This window comes from Solanum lycopersicum, chromosome 2, assembly GCF_036512215.1.
Source record: "Solanum lycopersicum chromosome 2, SLM_r2.1".
NCBI lineage: Eukaryota > Viridiplantae > Streptophyta > Magnoliopsida > Solanales > Solanaceae > Solanum > Solanum lycopersicum.
The window spans coordinates 38,305,181-38,325,680 of record NC_090801.1 but is presented as its reverse complement, the minus strand read 5'-3'; the positions used below and the strand labels follow the sequence as shown (position 1 = coordinate 38,325,680).

Sequence of the window (20,500 nt, the reverse complement as noted above, 5' to 3'; positions counted from 1 at the left end):
AAATGTATTGTATCATCTTAAATTTCATTATCTACACTGTTTATTCTGTCACCGTCATACACTGAATGTTTTTATAGTAAAAAAAATATGCTAAATATTTTTAGTAAAAATACATCGAATAATATATAATTATTAAGAGATAATGAATATTACAATGATTTATTAATTTACAATGACTAAACAATGAATATTACAACGAGTCATTTGATACGAGAAAAACATTACAATGAATCATACATCATACTATATACTTTATTTATATACTTTATTTATAATGAGTATATTATATTAATTCAATAAAAATATGATACAAAAACTAGTAAAACACAATAATTTTGATGTAATCAAAATTAACCTTTATCAAATTTTAAAGACACTCATTAAATTTATATATATTTTATATCAATTAAATAATACCTCTATAAGATAACAATATTTTATGAACAATATTATTCTAGAGAGATTCTAATGCATGCAATATGAAAATTAAGTATGTTCGAATTCGAGCGCTTGCCCACTATAATTTTTTATTTTTAATTTAAGCCATCACCATCACAGCATAAAGCTATTAGGCGTGGGTGTTTGGCTTGACCCCTGCCATGTCTATAATTTCCAACATAAGTTACAGTTTAACAAAACCATAAGCCAATTGAAAAACGTACATTATTTGATAATTTCTGAGAAATTATATTAAGTCAACCATACTACTACCATAGTTAGTCGTGTACAATTTTATTTTTTCTTCGTATTAAGATCGATTTGAAGATCAAATGAACGACGATGCTTTAAATGGGCAACTTTCACATATAGCAAACAAAAAATTCATATTGGTATGCTATAGCAAACTTTGTATAATTGCCCTCCATAGCAAACATAAAACTGTATAATTTGCTATACATATATAATTGTATAATTCGCTAGCCTAAATTGTATAATTCGCTGGCCTATTTCGCTGCAATTGTATAATTTGTTTTGCATATAGTTGAATCGAATTAGAATGTATGTATATTGCATAATTATAAGTGTATAGCAAGAAGATATATATTTTTCTCGCTTTATACAAAAACAGAAACACAATATATACACTTTTGTTGTATAAAACTAGAGAAAATTGTATTTCACTGCAATTGTATAATTCGTTGGCCTTTTTCTCTGCAATATTTGAAGTAAAATGTTTGTAAATTGTATAATTAAGTGTATAACACGAAGATATACATTTTTGCATGTGTATATACAATTTTCTCTCGCTTTATACAAAACAGAAACAGAATTATACACTTCTGTGTATAAAGCAAGAGAGGCGAGCGAGAATGGAGAGTAGCGAGCAAGATTTTTGGGAGAGAAGCCACTGACAAATTTTAGCTAATGTTTGCTATGGAGAACAATTAAATCAAACTCTAGCTATTTCATTTAATTTAGATTATTAGTTTGCTATTATATACAATTTTTTTTTTTTTATCATTTGGTGCATGCCTCATTAAAAAAAGTGTTTTACCTACTGAGATTATTTGAATACGTTTTACAAAATTAAAGTTCATTTGAGAAAAGTTATAGTAATATACATCAATTGTGCCTTATTTATATTATGTTCTTTTAAATATATGATATTATAACATGTACTATTTTTTTATTTTTTTTTAAAAAAGCACAGGTAAAAAAAGATTATGAATAGCCTTCAAAACCAATTCTCCCTGTTGCCATAATTGTAAGTGTAAAGAGATAGATGAAGCAAAGCAACATTGAAAGAACAATAAGACGGTAACACCAATAATTGAAACACATATGTTTTTTTCTTTCATTTTGAAATTTGTAAAAACCATCTTTTTCAACTTAGGACTCTATAAATTTTGGCACAAAAGCTACACATTGCATCACGCGATTGATCAATACAAAAAACTCAAGCTGCCCAATGAAAGTAAATATCTTAAATACAAAATAGGTGATTTTTAGGCTACAATAATATTATATTATAGATACTCCAATTGAACAAAAAAAGCAAAAAGCTAAAGTACATATTTCAGCAATGAGTGGTTGTGGCTGGGAGAATAGTCACAAGTATCATCTTCTTTTATATTGTTGACCATCACAAACTCCCTCCAACCTGACAACTTGTCTCATCATCAGTACAAACTCTTAGGATTATAATGGTTTCCTCGCAATTGATAAATTTCTTGAAAAAGTTAAAACAGGTATATATATATATATATTTACAAATTAATGTTAAGCAGGCTGCATAGTAACAATAAAGTGTGGATTCCAATTTGACTTGGAATCCTCTTATATAATTCAACAACAGCAGTAAACAAGAGTTTTAGTTACTAAAAAATGGAATTACATTACATACCTTTTCCTTTATAAAACTTGTCCTTGTTAGTATCCTCCCCTTTCTCAAGCTTCACGTCTTTGCATTGCTTGCTGCGCAGTTGATACCTACGACGTAACTTTTCATGATCATGTCGGATAGTGATCGTCCTCTTAGTTACCGAGGGATCCACCACTGCTATTCTGTTGCAGTGTTCTACATTAAAAATAAATAAATAAAATTGTCATCATTACTCAACATGATGCATAAATCTGGTAAAGTAAAAGTTACTGAAGTAGAAAAATACCTTCCAGGTCTTTTGTTTCCGTCTTCACCTCTTTTAGTTGCTTACGGTGCATCCAAACTGGTATCAGTTTTCTTCTTACTATGCTGATTCGTTGACAGATGGACTTCGTTGCACTGACCTGCCAAAACAGAGAAGAACAAAGAATGTTGACTGAACCAACAGCATGGGAGCAGAACAAATAGTAAAACCAAATGACCTTTATCGCCCACTATACGTTCATGTCTATATAATTGATCTGGGAAGCACTTAAATCAAATATTAAGACATCGAAATGAGAGTTTCCATCCTTCTTTGAAGCATTTGGGGCCATTAGAGTCATGTAATCTAACTTTCCATATTGTGCCACTAGGAACCTCAAGAAACACAACATATCGCAGATTTTGATTACAAATTCATCTGGAATATGTGCTGTATAAATCACACGCAAATTGCAATGTCAGACTAATTTATGGAAAAATATGTGAATGGAAGTTTTGAAATTCCAGTGTAGAAATGAAAAAGCATTGCATTTTAACTTACTAAGTTAGATTCCTGTGGAAAGATGAATTTGAAGAGCTGAGCTCACATTTTAACTGCTTCTCTTCTGCGTTGCAGTTTTCAATCAAATTACAATTTCGCAAACTCCACTCCTTTTTATCATTATTATATTATATAATCTTGTCACTTTTCAACTTCCCAATTTTTTAATATTTCTTACTCAAATTTTAATTTTTTTTCCCCCCTAAAATTTCGTGTCAACCCATATTTGCAATTTTAAACTTTTTGAACGAAAATTTTATAAGCCAAGTAAATTTTTAAATTTTAACGCTACGAGGATTCGTTAAGGTTATAATTTAGGGGTATTTAACTTGAAATTTGGAGATAAATTTAGACGATTATAATGCTCGTTATCAATTAGCGGAGATCGTCAATATAAATTTTAACGTATATGAGGTCGGGTGTAACTCACATGACATGTTTGGCAAAACGAATTGGCTTACCTGTGCAATTTATCAAGTTCAAGGTTTACTTAAAAGGTCAAATTTGAGTAATTTTCGTTTCCTGGTCCAAAGTGGATCAACGAAAAAAATTATCGATAATATATTTCCGAAAGACTTTATTTTAAAAAAAGAAAAAATCTACTAGATTTAAAGATATTGTATCATCTTTAATTTCATCATCAACACAGTCTAATCTATATGTTCTTTTTTTTTTTAAAAAAAAAAAAGATGCACCAAATGTCTTTGACAAAAATACAATTAATGATATATATTATTAAGAGATAATGAATATTACAAGGATTTATAAATAAACAATGAACATTACAACCGAGTCATTTAATAAGAGAAATTACATTACAATGGATCATACATCATACAGTACACTGTATTTATAATGAATGTATAATATTACTTCAATAAAATAATTGATAGAAAAATTAGTAATGTAATCAGAATCAACTTTCATTGATTCTTAAAAACACACTTTAAATTAATGAATATTATTAATTTATCAATTAAATACAAGATAATAACATTTTGTGGTCTTGACAATATGAATTTAGAGAGATTCTAATGCATGCAATTAGAAAATTAAGTTATGTCAAATTCGAACACTAAACTTTATACAAAAGCATAGGCCAATGCTCCCTTCCAACATTCTAAGTGTGAAGAGAGAGATGAAGCAAAGCAACTTTGAAAGAACAATAAGACAGTAACACCATTAATTAAAAGATCTTTTGAAAGTTTGGCAGCTCATAACTTACAAAAGTTCTATAAGAATCACATTATGTTTTCTTTCATTTAGAAACATAAGAGGGTGGCTAAAACCAACTTCAACTTAGGATGCCTTCTTGGATTTATACATTTTGGCACAGAAAACATAGATTACTAAGTTGAAGAAGCTAAGTGCAGCCAAAAGCCAGAAGAAATAATCAAGATGCCCACCGTTCAAGTTGTTTGGAATCCATCCAGGTTTGCCACCTCGAGTTGTAATGGACGTTACCACAGTCAGGATGAAAGAGCTCAAGTAATTACCCAAAGCAGTTGTCAGCAGTGACAATGCACTGCACAAGCTACGCATTGCATCAGGTGATTGATCATAAAAAAACTCAAGCTGCCCAATGAAAGTAAATATCTCAGCTGCACCCAGTATAAAATATTGCGGAATCTGCCAAAAGATACTGAGAGGTACTGAAACGGCTTCATCCACCAATCCAAGGTCTCTTGCAAGTTGTAGGCGCCTGATCTCAACGATAGCAGCAGCAGACATGCACAACATTGAAAGGAAAAGTCCAATACCCATCCTCTGTAACTCGGAAAATCCCCTCTCTATTCCAGTAAACCTCCTTGCAATTGGAACAAGGATCTTATCATAGACTGGGACCCACACAATAACACTAATGGTATCGAAAGTAGAAAGAGATGCTGCAGGAATTTTGAAGGAACCAACGGCAGTGTCCATCACCATCCCTTGCTCCACAAACATTGTAGACATTTGTGCATAAACAGCAGAAAAGACTATACCAGTTGCCCATATCGGAAACATGCGGATCAAAATTTTCAGTTCCTCAACCTGCGTAACAGTACAGAGCCTCCAAGCATTGGAATAGTCCCCAGTCGTCAATTCGTTGTCTGAAACTACAGCAGCTTTGTCGAGGCACCTGAAGAAGATAATGTTATGCAGAAGATCCAAAAGCATGCTAACTGAATCCTTGCAGGAAACTGAGGATTGATAATTTGAAAAACTACAATAAACCAGAAGATAACAAGGAGCAAGCATAATTCTAAGAAGTTGCAGTAAGTTCAACATTTGCATGATACGCAGAGGATTGTGGAAAAATTACTAGGTCCTTCAGTATTATAGCATATATTCATGATTCTGGATTTATGATAATTTCCGGGTAAATCCAATTTATGCACTACTGATTATTAAAAACCTTAAAGCAGTAACATGATAGAGATGCTCAAAGAACTAATTCCACATAATCCCATTCTAAATAATAACATCCGTACCTTAAACATAGTTCAATATGGATCATCTGAGCATCCAAATATTATTAAAATGATTTTTCATAATTTTTAGTTTGATCTACAATTCAGTACTTAGTGCATATCAATAACATCGTTAGATACTATTGTTCTTATTGTGATAGAAACATAATAAATTGTTCATGTTCTTTCTCAGAGTTAAAAGTTTAAGAACTTGAAGCAGCTGCCTTTTTATTTCCCCGTCTTTATGCCTACAGGGTAGAAGGTTCTTTCCTTGTTAGTAAAGTGATTTGGAAACAATTTCAACTTCATCGTTAGAAGTAATTTGGAGAGAGAGGCACAAAGTTCGGAAACCCCAAAGCCTCTTCCCACTTCCACCAAAGAAAAGTATCCTAGAACCCAAGAAAGGAATCACAGATCTATAACCATATTCATAGGACACAAAAATTCAATTTAAAACTTAGTAGACTTTTATCTGATTCTTTCTTTTTAAGCTTAGGAAATAGTCTGGACTTCCATTTTCAACGCTAGAAATTAATTTGTACCAAGAAAGGTAAGAAGTACATCAAAAACCCAAAGCTCGGAAAAGAATAAAATGTACAAGACGAGAGACGAATCACACAACTTATTACGTTCGGAGATTTCTAAGCTTCAAGCTGGAACTTAGGTGCTTCAGGTGAAGCTTTCAAACATGTAATTACTTGCTTGTATATGTGGATTCCACTGAAAGCTTATTTGTTTGTATTGTCTTTGAACAATTTCCCTTCAAACCATGACCCAGACAGTCGAGGGCTATTCTCTTTATGTCATTCTAAAACGGAACTCTGATCTCACATTTGTTAAAACATACAAATAACTGAATAGTAATGATACGTCATCCCTGCCAAAAAACTGATATCCAGATTGTTCTTAATTGTAAGAAAAATTAACTAATAGATTCATTTCTAATATAATTTAATCTAAGAAGTGATTAGAACACTAATTAAAGAAAAATAAACAACCTTGGAAAGAAGAGAGCATTCTTAACATGTTCTATTAAGTCACCATATGGAACAGAAGTCCTTTTTTTAATTAATCATACAGGTTAGGAAATCTAGAAAAATCTTAGAAAGAATCAATACTCTCACTGCATTGCTAACGTGTCCCACAAAGTCGGCATACAAGACATAACTTACTCTTCCAAATAATTGAAAAGGGTCACAAAATTTAAGAAATGTCATGAAATCTAGGCGAGTCAAAACGGAATATTCATAGTTGAACTCAAAGTTCCAATTTTCTCTTTTGAAATGGTAATTCAAAGTTGACATTAGTTCAATCAAAATTTAAATATATGTTGATATCCAAAATTTTAAAATTAATTGTGCTTTTATATTACTATAGATCTTATTTTTATGACAATGGTTGCTAAAACAGGACTAGGAATAAAACTTGCATATAGTATCCTGCGTGAAAAAGGATTGTAATGTAGTGACTGTAAATGAGCTGTTTCCGGCCATATTTTTCGAGAAATTTTCTTTTCCAATCATGTCGCTGAGTCCTTACAACCCACTTCATCAAGTATCTTTTGGATTATAATAACTAGAACCCTATTCTGGCGCCGGCAGTGGACTTTCCTGGTAAGATATGAATTTCTTCAGCTTTCCTGTCTGTTTTCCAGGTCATTGTCCATTTGATTTTAGATCTCAGGCCACTGCCAGTCTGATATAAGTTTTCAGGTAGCTTTCAAGTCAGATTTCACAAGATGTCTTTCGGATCTTGATATGTTATCGGAACTTCAAGCCCTATGATTACTTCTAAATCATTAATGCTAAGTTCAAACTATTTAGCTTGAGCTTCCTTGGTAGAGTTGTGGTACAAGGGTCAAGGTGTTCAACGTCACTTAATGAAAAAAGCTAGTTAGATAGATGAAAAGATCAAAGAGCAATGGGAAATGATTGATGCTCAATTATGTAGTCTTTTGTGATGATCTGACCTCCCCCTCTATGCCTTGCGGTAATGATTCGTCTGGCATTACGACCTTTACCACAACGACGCTGTCCATAGATCAAATTATTTTGTGGATTGGATTTCACTTGACGGTCTACGTTCTATTGCTTCCAAGTTGGCACTGTTCTTTCGTCCATCCATACATGCTCAGAGTATCGAAAAGACACGCGCTTTATATACTAATGATGTCTCGTTTTCATGACATGATATCTTCAATGACAAACTTAAAGAAAGAAGAATCGGATATGTCAAATTACCTTCGTAAGAGCTTAGTGTCAGTCATTATGAACATCCAAAAGCAACAAGTGGAAAGAGTCGTTTCGAGTTCTTACACTTATTGGACTTCCTACTATATTTGATTCGGTGTGTGATCAAATTTTAGTTAGTCCTACAGTCCCTACAATTGATGAACTATTCTCTAGTTTACTTCGTCTTGCCACGCCTCCCAATCACACAATGGTTTCACACTCACCATTGACTGCTCTAATCTAGCATCTCAAACCACAAAAAATTCATCATCTTAGTCCATGGAGAATCGATGAGGAAGAGTCGTTTTGTAAGATCTCAAGGAAAGGGGGAAATTCTACTCCTAAGGGTCAGGAAGTTCATATCTTTCCTAATGACTAGGAAAAATGTTAATATTCTACATGGTCGACCACCCAATAATGCTCATATTGCTCAGATTGACAGTGCACGTAATAAAGGGTTTCTTTATCTGAAGGGGAATATAATGAACTCCTTAAGAATAGAGAAATTAAGCATCTCCACAGTAGCCTCAGTTGCTCTGCTTGATACTTTTGTTTCTAGTAATTCTTTTGCTCGTGTTTCACATTCTAGTACCCTTGGACTGCGGGCCATGGATTCGGACGCTTCTGATCATATTTTTGGTTAAAAATCACTTTTCTCTAATATTGTTTATTTACAGTCTCTTCCTCTGATGCTCTAGCCAACAGGATCTAAACAAAATTAAAAGAGTTGGACAAGCTAAACCTTACCTTCTATGACTTTATACTCTATTCTTTATGTACATTTTTTCATTAGTTTATTATGATTTTTGGGATCCTAGTAGAGTCAGTTCAACATTAGACTTCAGTTATTTCGTTAGTTTCATTGATGATTATTCCAGATGTACGGATTTTCTTAATGAAAGATTATTATGAGTTTTTTTTCTATATTAATGAGTTTTTGTGTTAAAAATACAAAATCAATTTGAAGTTTCTATTCTTAAATCTATAGAGATAATGCTTCAGAATACTCATCCTCCCAGTTTCAGCAGTTTATGACTCATCAAGGAATTATTCATCAGATATCTTGTCCATACACCCCTCAGCAAATCGGGGTAGCTGAAACGAAGAACATGCATCTCATGAAACAGTTCACACACTTCTCATTGAATCCCATGTTCCTTAGCATTTTTGGGGGTGATGCAATTCTCGCGTCTTGCTATTTAATTAATTGGATGCCCTCGTCTTCCATTACATCAGTAACAAGTTCGGTAAATATGACATGTATGCACCAACTTGAGGGGGAGTGTTGGAATAAGGACATCTCCAACCCTATCTTCTATTTTACACTCTAAATATAGAGTTCTCTGTATTTTCAGACAATCAACTCCAACCCAATTCTCTATTTTACTCTCTAAAAAGAATCTTCTCTCTCCTCAATATTATATTATTATTTCTATTTTATTCTTAGTTTCTTATTTCATAATATAATTCATTTCTTTTTTTTAGAATAATCCCTCTATAATCTTTATGTTAATACAAAAATTTTATTTTTTTTCAAATTCTTCATTTAATATAAAATTATATTTTATTCTAAATAACATAAATTGCGATAAATATTATATATAAACATATTAACGAACAATTCAAATAAAAGTGAAATCATTGATGTAATATAATTGCAACATAAATATTGTATTATTATGAAATTTATTTTAAATCTTACATAAATACTCAACTTTCAAGACTATTACGTTACTCTCATGAATGTTCTATTAATGTATGGAGTTCAACATGAGCATTTTTGTCCTTTGTAGCTAAAAATTGTAAAAATTTCATCTTGTATCCAATTATTTCGTGTACTAATTTACTTCCTATATTCCATTTTGAACTATTGAATCAAATATTTTCATGCTATTTAAAATTGTAGTGTAATAATTTATCACTATAACAAAAAGTATATTATTTGAATAATCATGTAAATTTTTTGTGCATACTTCATAATGAAAAAAATTAAAATCTAAATTACATATTTAAAATGACCAAAAAATTAAAAAATCAATAATATGTTTTAGATGTTATATTACTTGGAAAATAATTACAAATATTAGAGACTTAATTAATGATCTTATGTAATGTAAATATTATTCAATAACTTTAAGTTACATATATGAAGTGACAATTTCTTTTAAAAATAGAATTAAAAATGATTAATTTAGGGGAAGTAGTAACGTGTTAATTGTTATATTACATTAGAAAATAATTACAAATGATAAAGGTTAAATTAGTAACATAATAGAAATAATATTATAATAATCAAAAAGTAAAATAGAGATAGGGCAAACAGCTTCAACAATCAATTGTATATTCAATCAAGGGGATTATGATGAATCAAGATTTCACCATTAATTTACATTTGGGGACTTGGATTACATAAAGCCCAAGTCCAAAGCCTAGAAGGCTTATGTTGAGCTGTAATGGGTATAAATTGAGACATTCGAATTGTATTCATGTAGAGATTGTTTGTTCGATGAGTTGAGACTACATCGAAGAAAATTTTAGAAATACCTTTCTTGAGTCCTTTGCCAAGAAGCATGATCCTAAAGATGTATGAAAATGTTTTAGAATGTGTATGTATGTTCGAGGAAGCAAGCAAGCGTGAATTTTCCGTGTTTCTTAAAACTTGCAAGCTATGCCTCAAAGTGCAATTCTAAGTACGAAATGATTATATGAAAGATATTCTGACTTCGACTTTGAAGTATGAATGTCTTGGCATCATTATTGTCTTTATAAATGTCATGACTTCTGTAAGAGCCTTACGAGAACACAGATGAGAAGAGAGTGTAAAGTTAAAATGTACTCCTTGGCAAAAAAAAGAAAATATTCTCACCTTAGTTCATCAGTGTGCAACAGCTTTCGGCTCCCTTCAATTGCAGAGCTTTTGTCTGGGGTCTCATAAAGTAGTGTACTATCATCGGGGACAGACAAGTTCCATTTGTGGAATGCTGCAACCAAAACCTGGCACATTCTTGTGAGAGGACTTCCCCCAGGCTTCTGAAATCTGTAGAGTGGTGTACCAAAAAAGAAACTTGCAATGGCAATGCCCATGAAAACTGCAGGGATGCCAAACCCAAGGCCCCATCCAGCATTTTCTTGAATCCACACGATCAAACTGCTTGATATCAAAGCTCCAATGTTGATAGAAAAATAGAACCAATTGAAGAAGGATCCCTTTTTAACCCTCTCTTTTGGATCTGTGTCATCAAATTGATCAGCTCCAAATGACGAAACACATGGTTTGATCCCACCAGTACCAAGAGCAATCAGATAGAGGCCAAAAAAGAATATGGCATACTGGGCAGGAGATGCCGAAGGGCACACAGAGCCCACACATTGAGGGGGCTTAAAAGCAGGAACTGAAGCCGATAGTGTCAACGTGCACATGCCCTTTACAACAAATCAACAACCAAAAAATCATAATATAAGTAGTGCAAGTCCGGCAAGCAGATGTAAGAGAAAGAAAGGTTGCAAGAACAGGATATGCCTCTTAATTTATTGTTGCACTAGAGGCTAGAGCAAAGGTAAAATGCCAGTTGCAAAGGGGAGATAGGGCAAACAAAGTTAGGACATCGGTTTTCAAGACAAGACATGTATCTACTTCTCACTTGAACTTGCTATATTAGTCGTAAAGATGAGACCTTTAATCACAAGAGTTCTAAAAAGCACCGAGCAGATAGCTACTATATTTACTCCTTGTAACTTTCTTATGTATTGCCCATCTTTAATTTCTCTAGAACTTGGCAAATACGACACACTTCATAAAGTTGTTATAAGTTCCATATGACGAAGTTGGTAGCTAATTTAAACCAGTATTAGAAGAAAAAGTAGATCCCTTTGGATCTGTCATGAAAGGCAATTGGCACTTAAGCAGTTTGCCGGGAAAGTGGCTCTACCTTCCTTAAAGTTGCAACAACAATACATAAATCTAGAACCACAGTTGCACCCACCAACTATAAAAGAAATGAAAAAGGTTAAATATGTATCACTTCTTTTATAGTTAATATGTCACAAGGCAGCATGCCGGAGTGAGTAATATACTCCAAACCAATAGAATATGCAGGGTCAATTCTACCTTTTACATCACATCTAAAGTTCAAACTTGCTAACTTTAAGTAGAGCAAAAGCATCTTAGACTTTATACTGGATACTAAAATACAAATACACCATGAAAGAATAGTACAAATGTTCATGTAGGACTATAAAAAACAGATACACAGCAGCCTTGCACATTCCTGAACCATGAAATTTCCTATTTTCATCATCCTCATGATTTCATCTCTGTTGCATCTTATGTTCTGCAGGTATGTAAATTCACTTAAATTGGCCCACAAGCTCAACAAATAATCAGCACCTCGGCAATCACTCATCCTACCTGATAGTTCTTATGTGTAGGAAGGGGCATTGAAACTTGTCCACATTAAGTATCCTACTATCTTTGGAACAACCTCTTCAAATGAGTTGAAATATACCTCATAATCATCGTCAAATGCAAGATTCGCCAAATATGAGTATCTCCAGTGAAAGGGGCGCTCTCCTTTTAATCATTCTGGCACATAAGCTGAATAGTTGTTTTACGCGTTCATCTATTTCTCAAGAACAAACTTAGGGAGCTGAATTTCATGAACAGTATGGAAGGGAATATCCTCTGAATATACATTCACCAGATTTAGTCCTTTTACTAACCAAAACGTCATCAAGTTTGGTCCCTTAACTATTCACTTACTGTTCTAAGTCAATTAACTATACACTGAAACGTGTCCCCTTTAACTATTCAAAAATTTATCAGGTTAGGTTTGCTCTCTATCTATTTTTTTATACTAATAGCTTAGGTTCATATTCACATAACACACGTCTTTGTGAAAGTAAATATTTAACCCATTTTTCTAGTTGTTTCTTTCTCCCCGCTACTTTTTCTTCAAGTTATGCTTATGAAAATAGCCTTCAGCTCAACCATTCAAAATGAAACTCACAAGGAAAGAAGATACAAGTCTTGATTGTAATCAATGGAGGATAAAATGAAAAATATTATTGTCACTAATGACTTTGAATATGCTAAAATTTATCATAAAAAGAAAAAAAGTTATCACCCATTAGGTGTGGGGAGAGATTTATTTATATTTAATAGAAATGAATTTCCTGCAAGGAGAATAAAATTAGAAGTTCTTCACTCATGTTTTGATTCCAAAATTTGGACTCCACCCACTAAATGGAAGAGAACTTATTTAATTTTAGAAGTTAAAACCTATAAAATGGTAGATTTGCAACTTCTTCTTTTTTCAGGTTTTTTTAAAAATATGAAATAGATCGATTTTATTATTTTATTTGTTATATTTTACGTTTAAAAATTTTATTTTATTTTGTATGAAAAATAGAATTAAAAAATTCACGTTGATTATAAACCGTTAACCGCTATAGAAGGGACATAGCATATTCAAGTCATTCGCAATAATAATATGCTTCATTTATCCTCCATTGGATATAATCAAGACTTGCATCATATTTTCTCATTATCAAAATACTGAATTGGTGAGGTTATGGTTCTTTTCATAAGAGTATTTTGAAGAAAAAATAGCAGGAAGAGAGAAACAATTGAATAAATGGCTAAAAAGAATTAATTTCACAAAGGCATGAGTTCTGTAAATACAAACCTAACTTATTTGTATAAAAAATAAACAGACACCAAACCTGATAAGTCTTTGATACTTAAAAGGACTAAAATCGATACATGTATCATTAAGGGTCTAAAACTATAAGTGTATAGTTAACGGACCAAACTTGATAACGTTTTGGATAGTTAAAGGACTAAATCTGATACATGTATAGTTAAAGGACTATTTTTGACCTACTTCAATAGTTCAAGGACAACTTATGACGTTTCTCCTCTCATAATCAATGTGGATGTTTTGCAGCATGATACAAAATAATGCTGAGGACCTCCAGGACATTCTTGATATCTCATCAATAGGTAAATCATTTGGCAATATAAAGTGAAGTGCGCACAATCTCATCCAATTATCAAAACGAAAATTGTAGGATCCCATTTTCATTTTCCCCCTACGTTAATGCACAGTCAACTCTCTTGCCTCTAACATTTAATGCCACATATAAAACAAGCATGTAAATTCATCGGAACCACGGACACTTAAACTATTTAAAGTTTTAAACCAAACACCGGTTGCTAACTTATTTATTATCTGTTTACGCTTACTTAACATCTTTTATAGATAGCAAAGCTACCAGGGAGTTATTTTGTACAAGAAATGAAATTAGGTACACACCTCACGATCTCAAGCACCCTTTATTCCTTGTTTATTCTTGAAAGAATTTGATAGTTCCTTTTTTTTTATGACGAGGGAAATTGCAGTCGCTACCCTTTGGGTCCGAACAGGGTAAAACCCCCGCTCCTATGCAATAGCTCGCAAATCACGTAGGAGAGGTAACCTGCACTAGGCAAGCCTGATACGACGAGCCTGACCCAAAAGGTAAACCCCTTGCTTCTGCTGGCAAGGGGTTTCGAACTTGACTGGACCACCCCAAAGGGTATTTAATATTTCATTTGAAAGCTCTTCAATGGTGTTTCTCCATTTACCATCAGCATCTTGAAGTCTTATCACATGAAGCTTTTTCCTTCTTCCTTTAACATATGATAGAACTTTGTATTACAATCTCCTTCCTTGAACCATGTAATATATGTTTTCACTTCGAAATTCCTCCTCCAAGTGTACATATTTATTTGACTCTTTAACTCTGCTTGCTCATTATGCAATCTTTTCTTGATTGAGCCAAGGATGCGATTCAAATTGAACCTCATGTACCTTAATTCCATCAGAGTAAATATCACCATAAATGGTTTTGCTCCATTTCACAAAGGTCCTTTTACATTCTTCAACTTGTTTTGAAGAATAACCAACGGAGCTCACAAAAAAAAATCTGAAGTCCAATTTCTCCTAACCACCTCCAGGAATTTCTCATGCTTAATCCAAAAATTCAAGAACTTGTATGGCCTTTTAACTGAAAAATACTCCACGGTACCACTAAATAACAAAGGAGTGTGATCTAAGCCACTTTAGACAAGATGTTCAACATCAAGATTGGGAAAGTAAGTCTTGCCATTCTTGACTGCCACTACATCTATCTGATTTTTTAAAATACAAGCTTCATCTTCTCCCATTCGACAAAGTATAGACGCTTCCTTTGATACCCTAACAGTTAGAACACAGTTTGACATACAATGTGTAAAATCCTCAACTTTGGTCGCGGATATGCAGCCACTCCAAATTTTTCATCCTTGATAGAACCACACTGAAGTCACCCACTATCATCCAATGAGTATTATTGATGTCCCTAGGATGATATAATGAAACCAATAGTTCAATTCATGCATATCACATTAGCGTATATAAGAGTCAGGGTAAACTTTTTATCTAGACCTTGATGATTCAATTTGAGAGTCAGTTGATGCTCCAAATCCCTAAGAACCATAACTTTGAAATATTCATCAATAAAAAGCACTAATCTTCTTGGAAGAATTCTAAAAAGCAGTATAAAGACCCAATTTCCTCATGTACCTCCCAATTTATAGAACCTTATTCATCATTAATTGTTCTATTTTTGGGAAGCTGTCCTCTTTAGTTGCATTCTGTGAAACAAGTTATCTTGCTTCTAGTTCTTGCTTCCAGGCTCCGTTTTTGTAACTTCAACAAATTGTCTTGGAGATAGATCACTTCTTCTAGCGACATTTGAAAATTCTGTACCATGGATTCATCATCCTCTTCACAAAATCTTACAGACTTCTCAAAGTTTTCATGTTCCAGTGGATCACCATTGCTGTCTAAAACACCTTGGCCATCAACAATTTTAGAGATCTTTTCTGACACTAACTGCCTCCCTTTTTGATCCAACAGCTTAGATGATCAGAAGTGTGTTCTGGCATAGTCCAGCATTCATTGTCTATGCTAGTAAACAGAGTCCAAACCTGCGCAGTTACCTTACAGTGCAGAAAAAGGTGCTTGTAAGTTCTCCAAAGCCTCTTTACAGAGGAAGCATCTAGAGGCTACTGTTTTTCCTTATCTTCTTCGCTCTTTGCTTTTATTTTGGGGTGGGGGGGAGATGAAATACTCTCTGCTGTTACAGATAGGACGACGGAAACATCTCCAGATATCCAAAGTTCCCTTGATATCATTCTATTGTCTATTTTAATGTTCCAGGTAAGAATGATATACTAGATGAAACATAATAAATTTCAAACTGTAAATTCTTTTTGCTTGTCATCTGAATGTCTATATATGATTTGGTAAGAAGTTGATGACCAGCCTGCACCACAACTTCTGTTCCACCTAAGAAGAATAAGATTCACAAAGATCGAGCACTGTGGGGTAGGTGCAGGCCCACAATGCCATTAACCGACCTGCTTTACTGAGCTTCCTAATTAATCTAAAGATGACTAACACAATCTCAACGATTTATGATCTCCGTGGAGTGAAAACAAAAGAAAAAAATCAGTAGATTAAAGGTTAACTATGTTAACAGAAACTCTCAAGTAGGAAAGGAAAAACGACAAAATACGAATATGCAAGTCACAAGAAGAAATTTTATATCATCTCACACACCATAAGTTAGTACTTTGTGTAAAATGAAGGTGAGATATTTACGATGAAGTAGATAGTTGAGAAGGTAGCAATCGTCCAATATCTTCCCCAGTATGCATCTGCCAGTACAGCCCCAATTAGGGGCGTTATGTAACAAGTGCCTTGCCAAGTAGTGACATTTCTAGCAGCTGAAACGTTTCCCTCATGTAACTTTTTAGTAAGATAAGTAACAAGATTAGCAGCAATGCCATAGTATGCCAAACGTTCACAACATTCATTACCTGAGACCAAAGTCAGCAACCAAATCAATTATATCATAAAGCAGAGTGAATAAATAACTATGCCAAACAGGGAAAAGGAGAAAGAATAAAACAAAAAGAAATGGGAAATCTGAAACATACCAAGAATAAATGGGCAAGCTCTCCAGTTCCCTGTCTCACTCTTTAAAACAGGATTACCCTTTATATCAACAGAACCATCCCTAGTATAGAGTCCACTATTCTCATCCTGCAAATAGGAATTTATTTAAGCATGCCTCAACAAAACTATCTTGCAGGGATTCACATTTCTTATGGCAAAATAACGTGCAAGGAAATTACATTTGCATCTAATTATCATCTTCTACATTAAAAATGAATGACAGACTCTATTCTTGAAGATGTGGAATAGCCAGAATATTTAAACATACTCAACTTAATTTTGTAAACCAAGGATCCATATAAAAATAGTACAGGATAAAAGATGCCCCTCGACTATGCAAAATAGAACAATTATTCCCTCCATTAAAAAAGTATTACGCTCCTACCCCAGCCGTTATCTAAGTCTAGGGCCAACTTTTACCCTTTTTTCTTTTACCACATCCTCTTCTACTACCACACACTCTCCAAAAAAAATAGTATTGAAAATCCCCCATCTGTGGTCCTCCTCCTGTATTAGTTCAGGGGTCGTTTTATGGTATAGTTTGGACATTGATGTATAAATCAGGTATCTACTTCTGTCATTAGTATACGAATAACCCTCGAATGTAGATGAAGTAAATAATTTGTTTATGCGATAGGAATTGAACTCAACTATATAAGTCATTGTTTTATTGTATTTATAAAAAAAAAAAAGGAAATGATCATAGCAATCTCAGATATAGCAAATGGAGGTCAGTTTGAAATTCCTTAACTTTCAACTAACTAATCTTAAACAAGAAGGGTTTTGTTATGCTCTCATTTACATTCATAGAAGAAAAAATTATATTACTATTATTTGGATACCACATAGGACTAAACAGAATACCTGGAAGGCCATCATCTTATTGATGGATCTTTTACTTTTACTATCAACTTTTATCAACCATGGGTCCTATTTTATATTTTCTTTTCTGGGGAATAATGATTTTCACTGTTTGAGGGAAGAAGCTTACTTGATAATTGATTAATTACAAGTATAATATAATCTCGATTGGTTTAAAATACTCCTGCACTTCATTTCAACTGCCTAGATCATGAATCCATTCATCAGGACTTTCAATTGTTTCCAATTTAAACTTTAGCACTACTGAGCTTTTGTTCTAGTTAATCTTCTACTCAATTCCACTTCTTCACTTTTCCGAATAGTAGGACCAAAGCATTCGTGCATTTTGGCCTCTTTTAGCAACAAGCTACAATTAACCTGGAAAAGACATGGTCTTATCTCATCTTTCCTTAGAGAAGTTGAATAATTAACAACACTGTCTACTTATCGCTAAGGACCGTTAAATCTTCTGTCTCGATTAACAACTTGTACATGCCCAACAATATAAAACACACTAACAAGAGTCTAACTAGCAAAAAAATTGTAGATTGATGTATTACATTAACAAATACCCAGCAGAGTTAGCTTCATACCGTATCGGAAAAAGATGAATCAAACACAAATCTTTCCTTGAACACCAATAAAGTGTATGCAATAGAGATAAAACAGTTAACCCCAAATAATTAGATTTGAAATTAAGAGAGAAATTAGAACCTCAAGAAGGCCACCATCTTCGAGAAGAGGTATTTCATCTGTTTGACTACCCATATGCAAAGCTTCAAATTGATGGATCTCACTCTTCACCTTATCTTATACTCAAAATTCAATTCAAAGGAAAATTAGCATAACATCAAAATCGGGTAAACCTGTGTAGAGAGGTAACTTGAGCAAAAAAAAAAAAAAAAAAAACTTTGATGAGCCGCTATTTTTATATTTTAATTTTGATCCCTTCATATAAATAAATAAAAAAATACAATCCAATTTTAATAAATATTTAAATTAATATTAAATTAAAAAAGAGACACCTAAATTATGTGATATTACACATAAAACACATGAATTACACCTGACAAAACACATGAAGCGAAGTGAGATGCAAATTGTGATATAGAATATTTAGTAATTATTTATTTTATATAATTTTAAGTATTTATTTAAATATATTTATATTTAAAATAAAATTAGAGAGTATATTTTTATAATTTTATGTGCACGCAATTCAATAACAAATAACAAATCGAAATAATAGATTTGTCTCAGACGGCAAATCATTTCGAAAGCAAGAATTTTTTTTAGTTCAATATTTATTGGAATTGACACTTTAGATCCAGATAGATTGTAGTATCTTGTAAATTTAAAATTCTCTCTTTTGTATTCTTTAATGACCCGGATTTCTTAATTAAGGAACATATTTTTTATGAACAAGAGGCAGTATCCTCAAGTTATAAATTGGTCAAGTCAACTAGCAACCAAAAAAATATGGAAGTTCCTAGAAACGGATCAAAAAATATACTTATATGATTTAGGCATATAAAATATCTCAAAGTTATAGTACTAAATTATAAATAATTTTAATTTTTAAAGTATTTGCCAAATTAATATAAATTATTAGAAGACGTACCTTGTAAACTAGGAATTTTTAAAATGTTGGATAAGGCTGTAGTTGCAATTATTATGGGAAATGTGCAACGTCAGTAATGGTAGGCCTAACTTGTCGCTTTCTACCCCTTTTTCTCTTATTTGCACAAGCACGCCATCTCCTTTGTATTTTACGAAAAAGTATACAAAATATTGGTTCGTGTTAAAAGTGAATTCAAACATAAGTATTTCGTTTAATTCGTCTAAAATTTTAAGAGTTTGGTTTAAGATAATGCGAATTGAATTCATTCTCAACTCATTCAAGTTTAACCATTTGAAAAAGTTTCTCAATTGAATCCAATTCAATCTTCAATTTCAACCCATTTTAAAACTTTTTATTAAGATATATGTTCCTATATTGAAGGAATGAATTATCATCTATTTAACATCTTTTAGGATTTATTTATATATTTGTTATTTTTATAACAAAAAATTCTTGAGCGGGAACTCAAATTGTGATTATAAAAGTTAAATATCAATATGTTAAATTATTGAGATTAATCGGGTCAAATTGGACGGGTCAAGACCCAATCTGTTTTTAGCCCATTTGGATCAACCCCATTTGATCCCAAAGTAAACTTGGGCGGGTCAAGACCCAACCCGATTTCTATTGAACCCATTTTATAAGGAAAAATTGTATATAATGGCAAACTAATAACCTAAAATAAATGGAGTAGCTAGGGTTTGATTTAATTGTGCTCCATAGCAAACGTTTGCGAAAAATTGTCAGGCGCCTCTCCCCAAAATATCTCGCTCGTCACTCTCCTTTAATCTCTCGCTTGCCGCTCTCCTCTAATCTCTCACTCGCCACTCTCCTCTAATCTCTCACTCGCTTCCTCACTTTTATAGAAACACAAGTGTATAAAAATTGTTTCTAATTGTATAAAGCAGAAACAATAATATATAAATACATATATTTTTGTTTCCCTCTATCCCTCTTTCAGATCTCGCTCGCCACTCTCCCAAATCTCGCTCGCCGCCCTCGCCTTTCTCACTTATACAAACAGAAGCGAAATGTATAAATTGCGTTTCTGTTTGTATAAATCGTGAGAAAATTGTATATACACATGGAAGTACATATATTTTCGTCCTATACACTTATAATTATACAATAAAAATACTCCCCTGCCCAGTTTCTTTTGCCT

General features: G+C 32.8%; 1 protein-coding gene and 1 long non-coding RNA gene across 2 annotated transcripts; both read right to left on the bottom strand.

Annotated features, from left to right (window-relative positions):
• Positions 1–1,910: 1,910 nt before the first annotated feature.
• On the bottom strand, positions 1,911–3,256 carry LOC104645523 (uncharacterized). The gene is made up of 4 exons (XR_011214533.1): positions 3,129–3,256; positions 2,610–2,727; positions 2,345–2,518; positions 1,911–2,101 (listed from the first exon to the last, which is right to left on the bottom strand). It is a non-coding gene; the product is annotated as an uncharacterized lncRNA (long non-coding RNA).
• A 1,029-nt stretch (positions 3,257–4,285) lies between these two features.
• On the bottom strand, positions 4,286–18,519 carry OPT1 (oligopeptide transporter 1). Its single transcript, NM_001247069.2, is given in 5 exon segments — positions 4,286–5,250; positions 10,679–11,235; positions 16,500–16,717; positions 16,838–16,943; positions 18,432–18,519. Coding segments are annotated over 5 exon segments (1,758 nt in total). The 5' UTR covers positions 18,486–18,519; the 3' UTR covers positions 4,286–4,427.
• Positions 18,520–20,500: the final 1,981 nt, after the last annotated feature.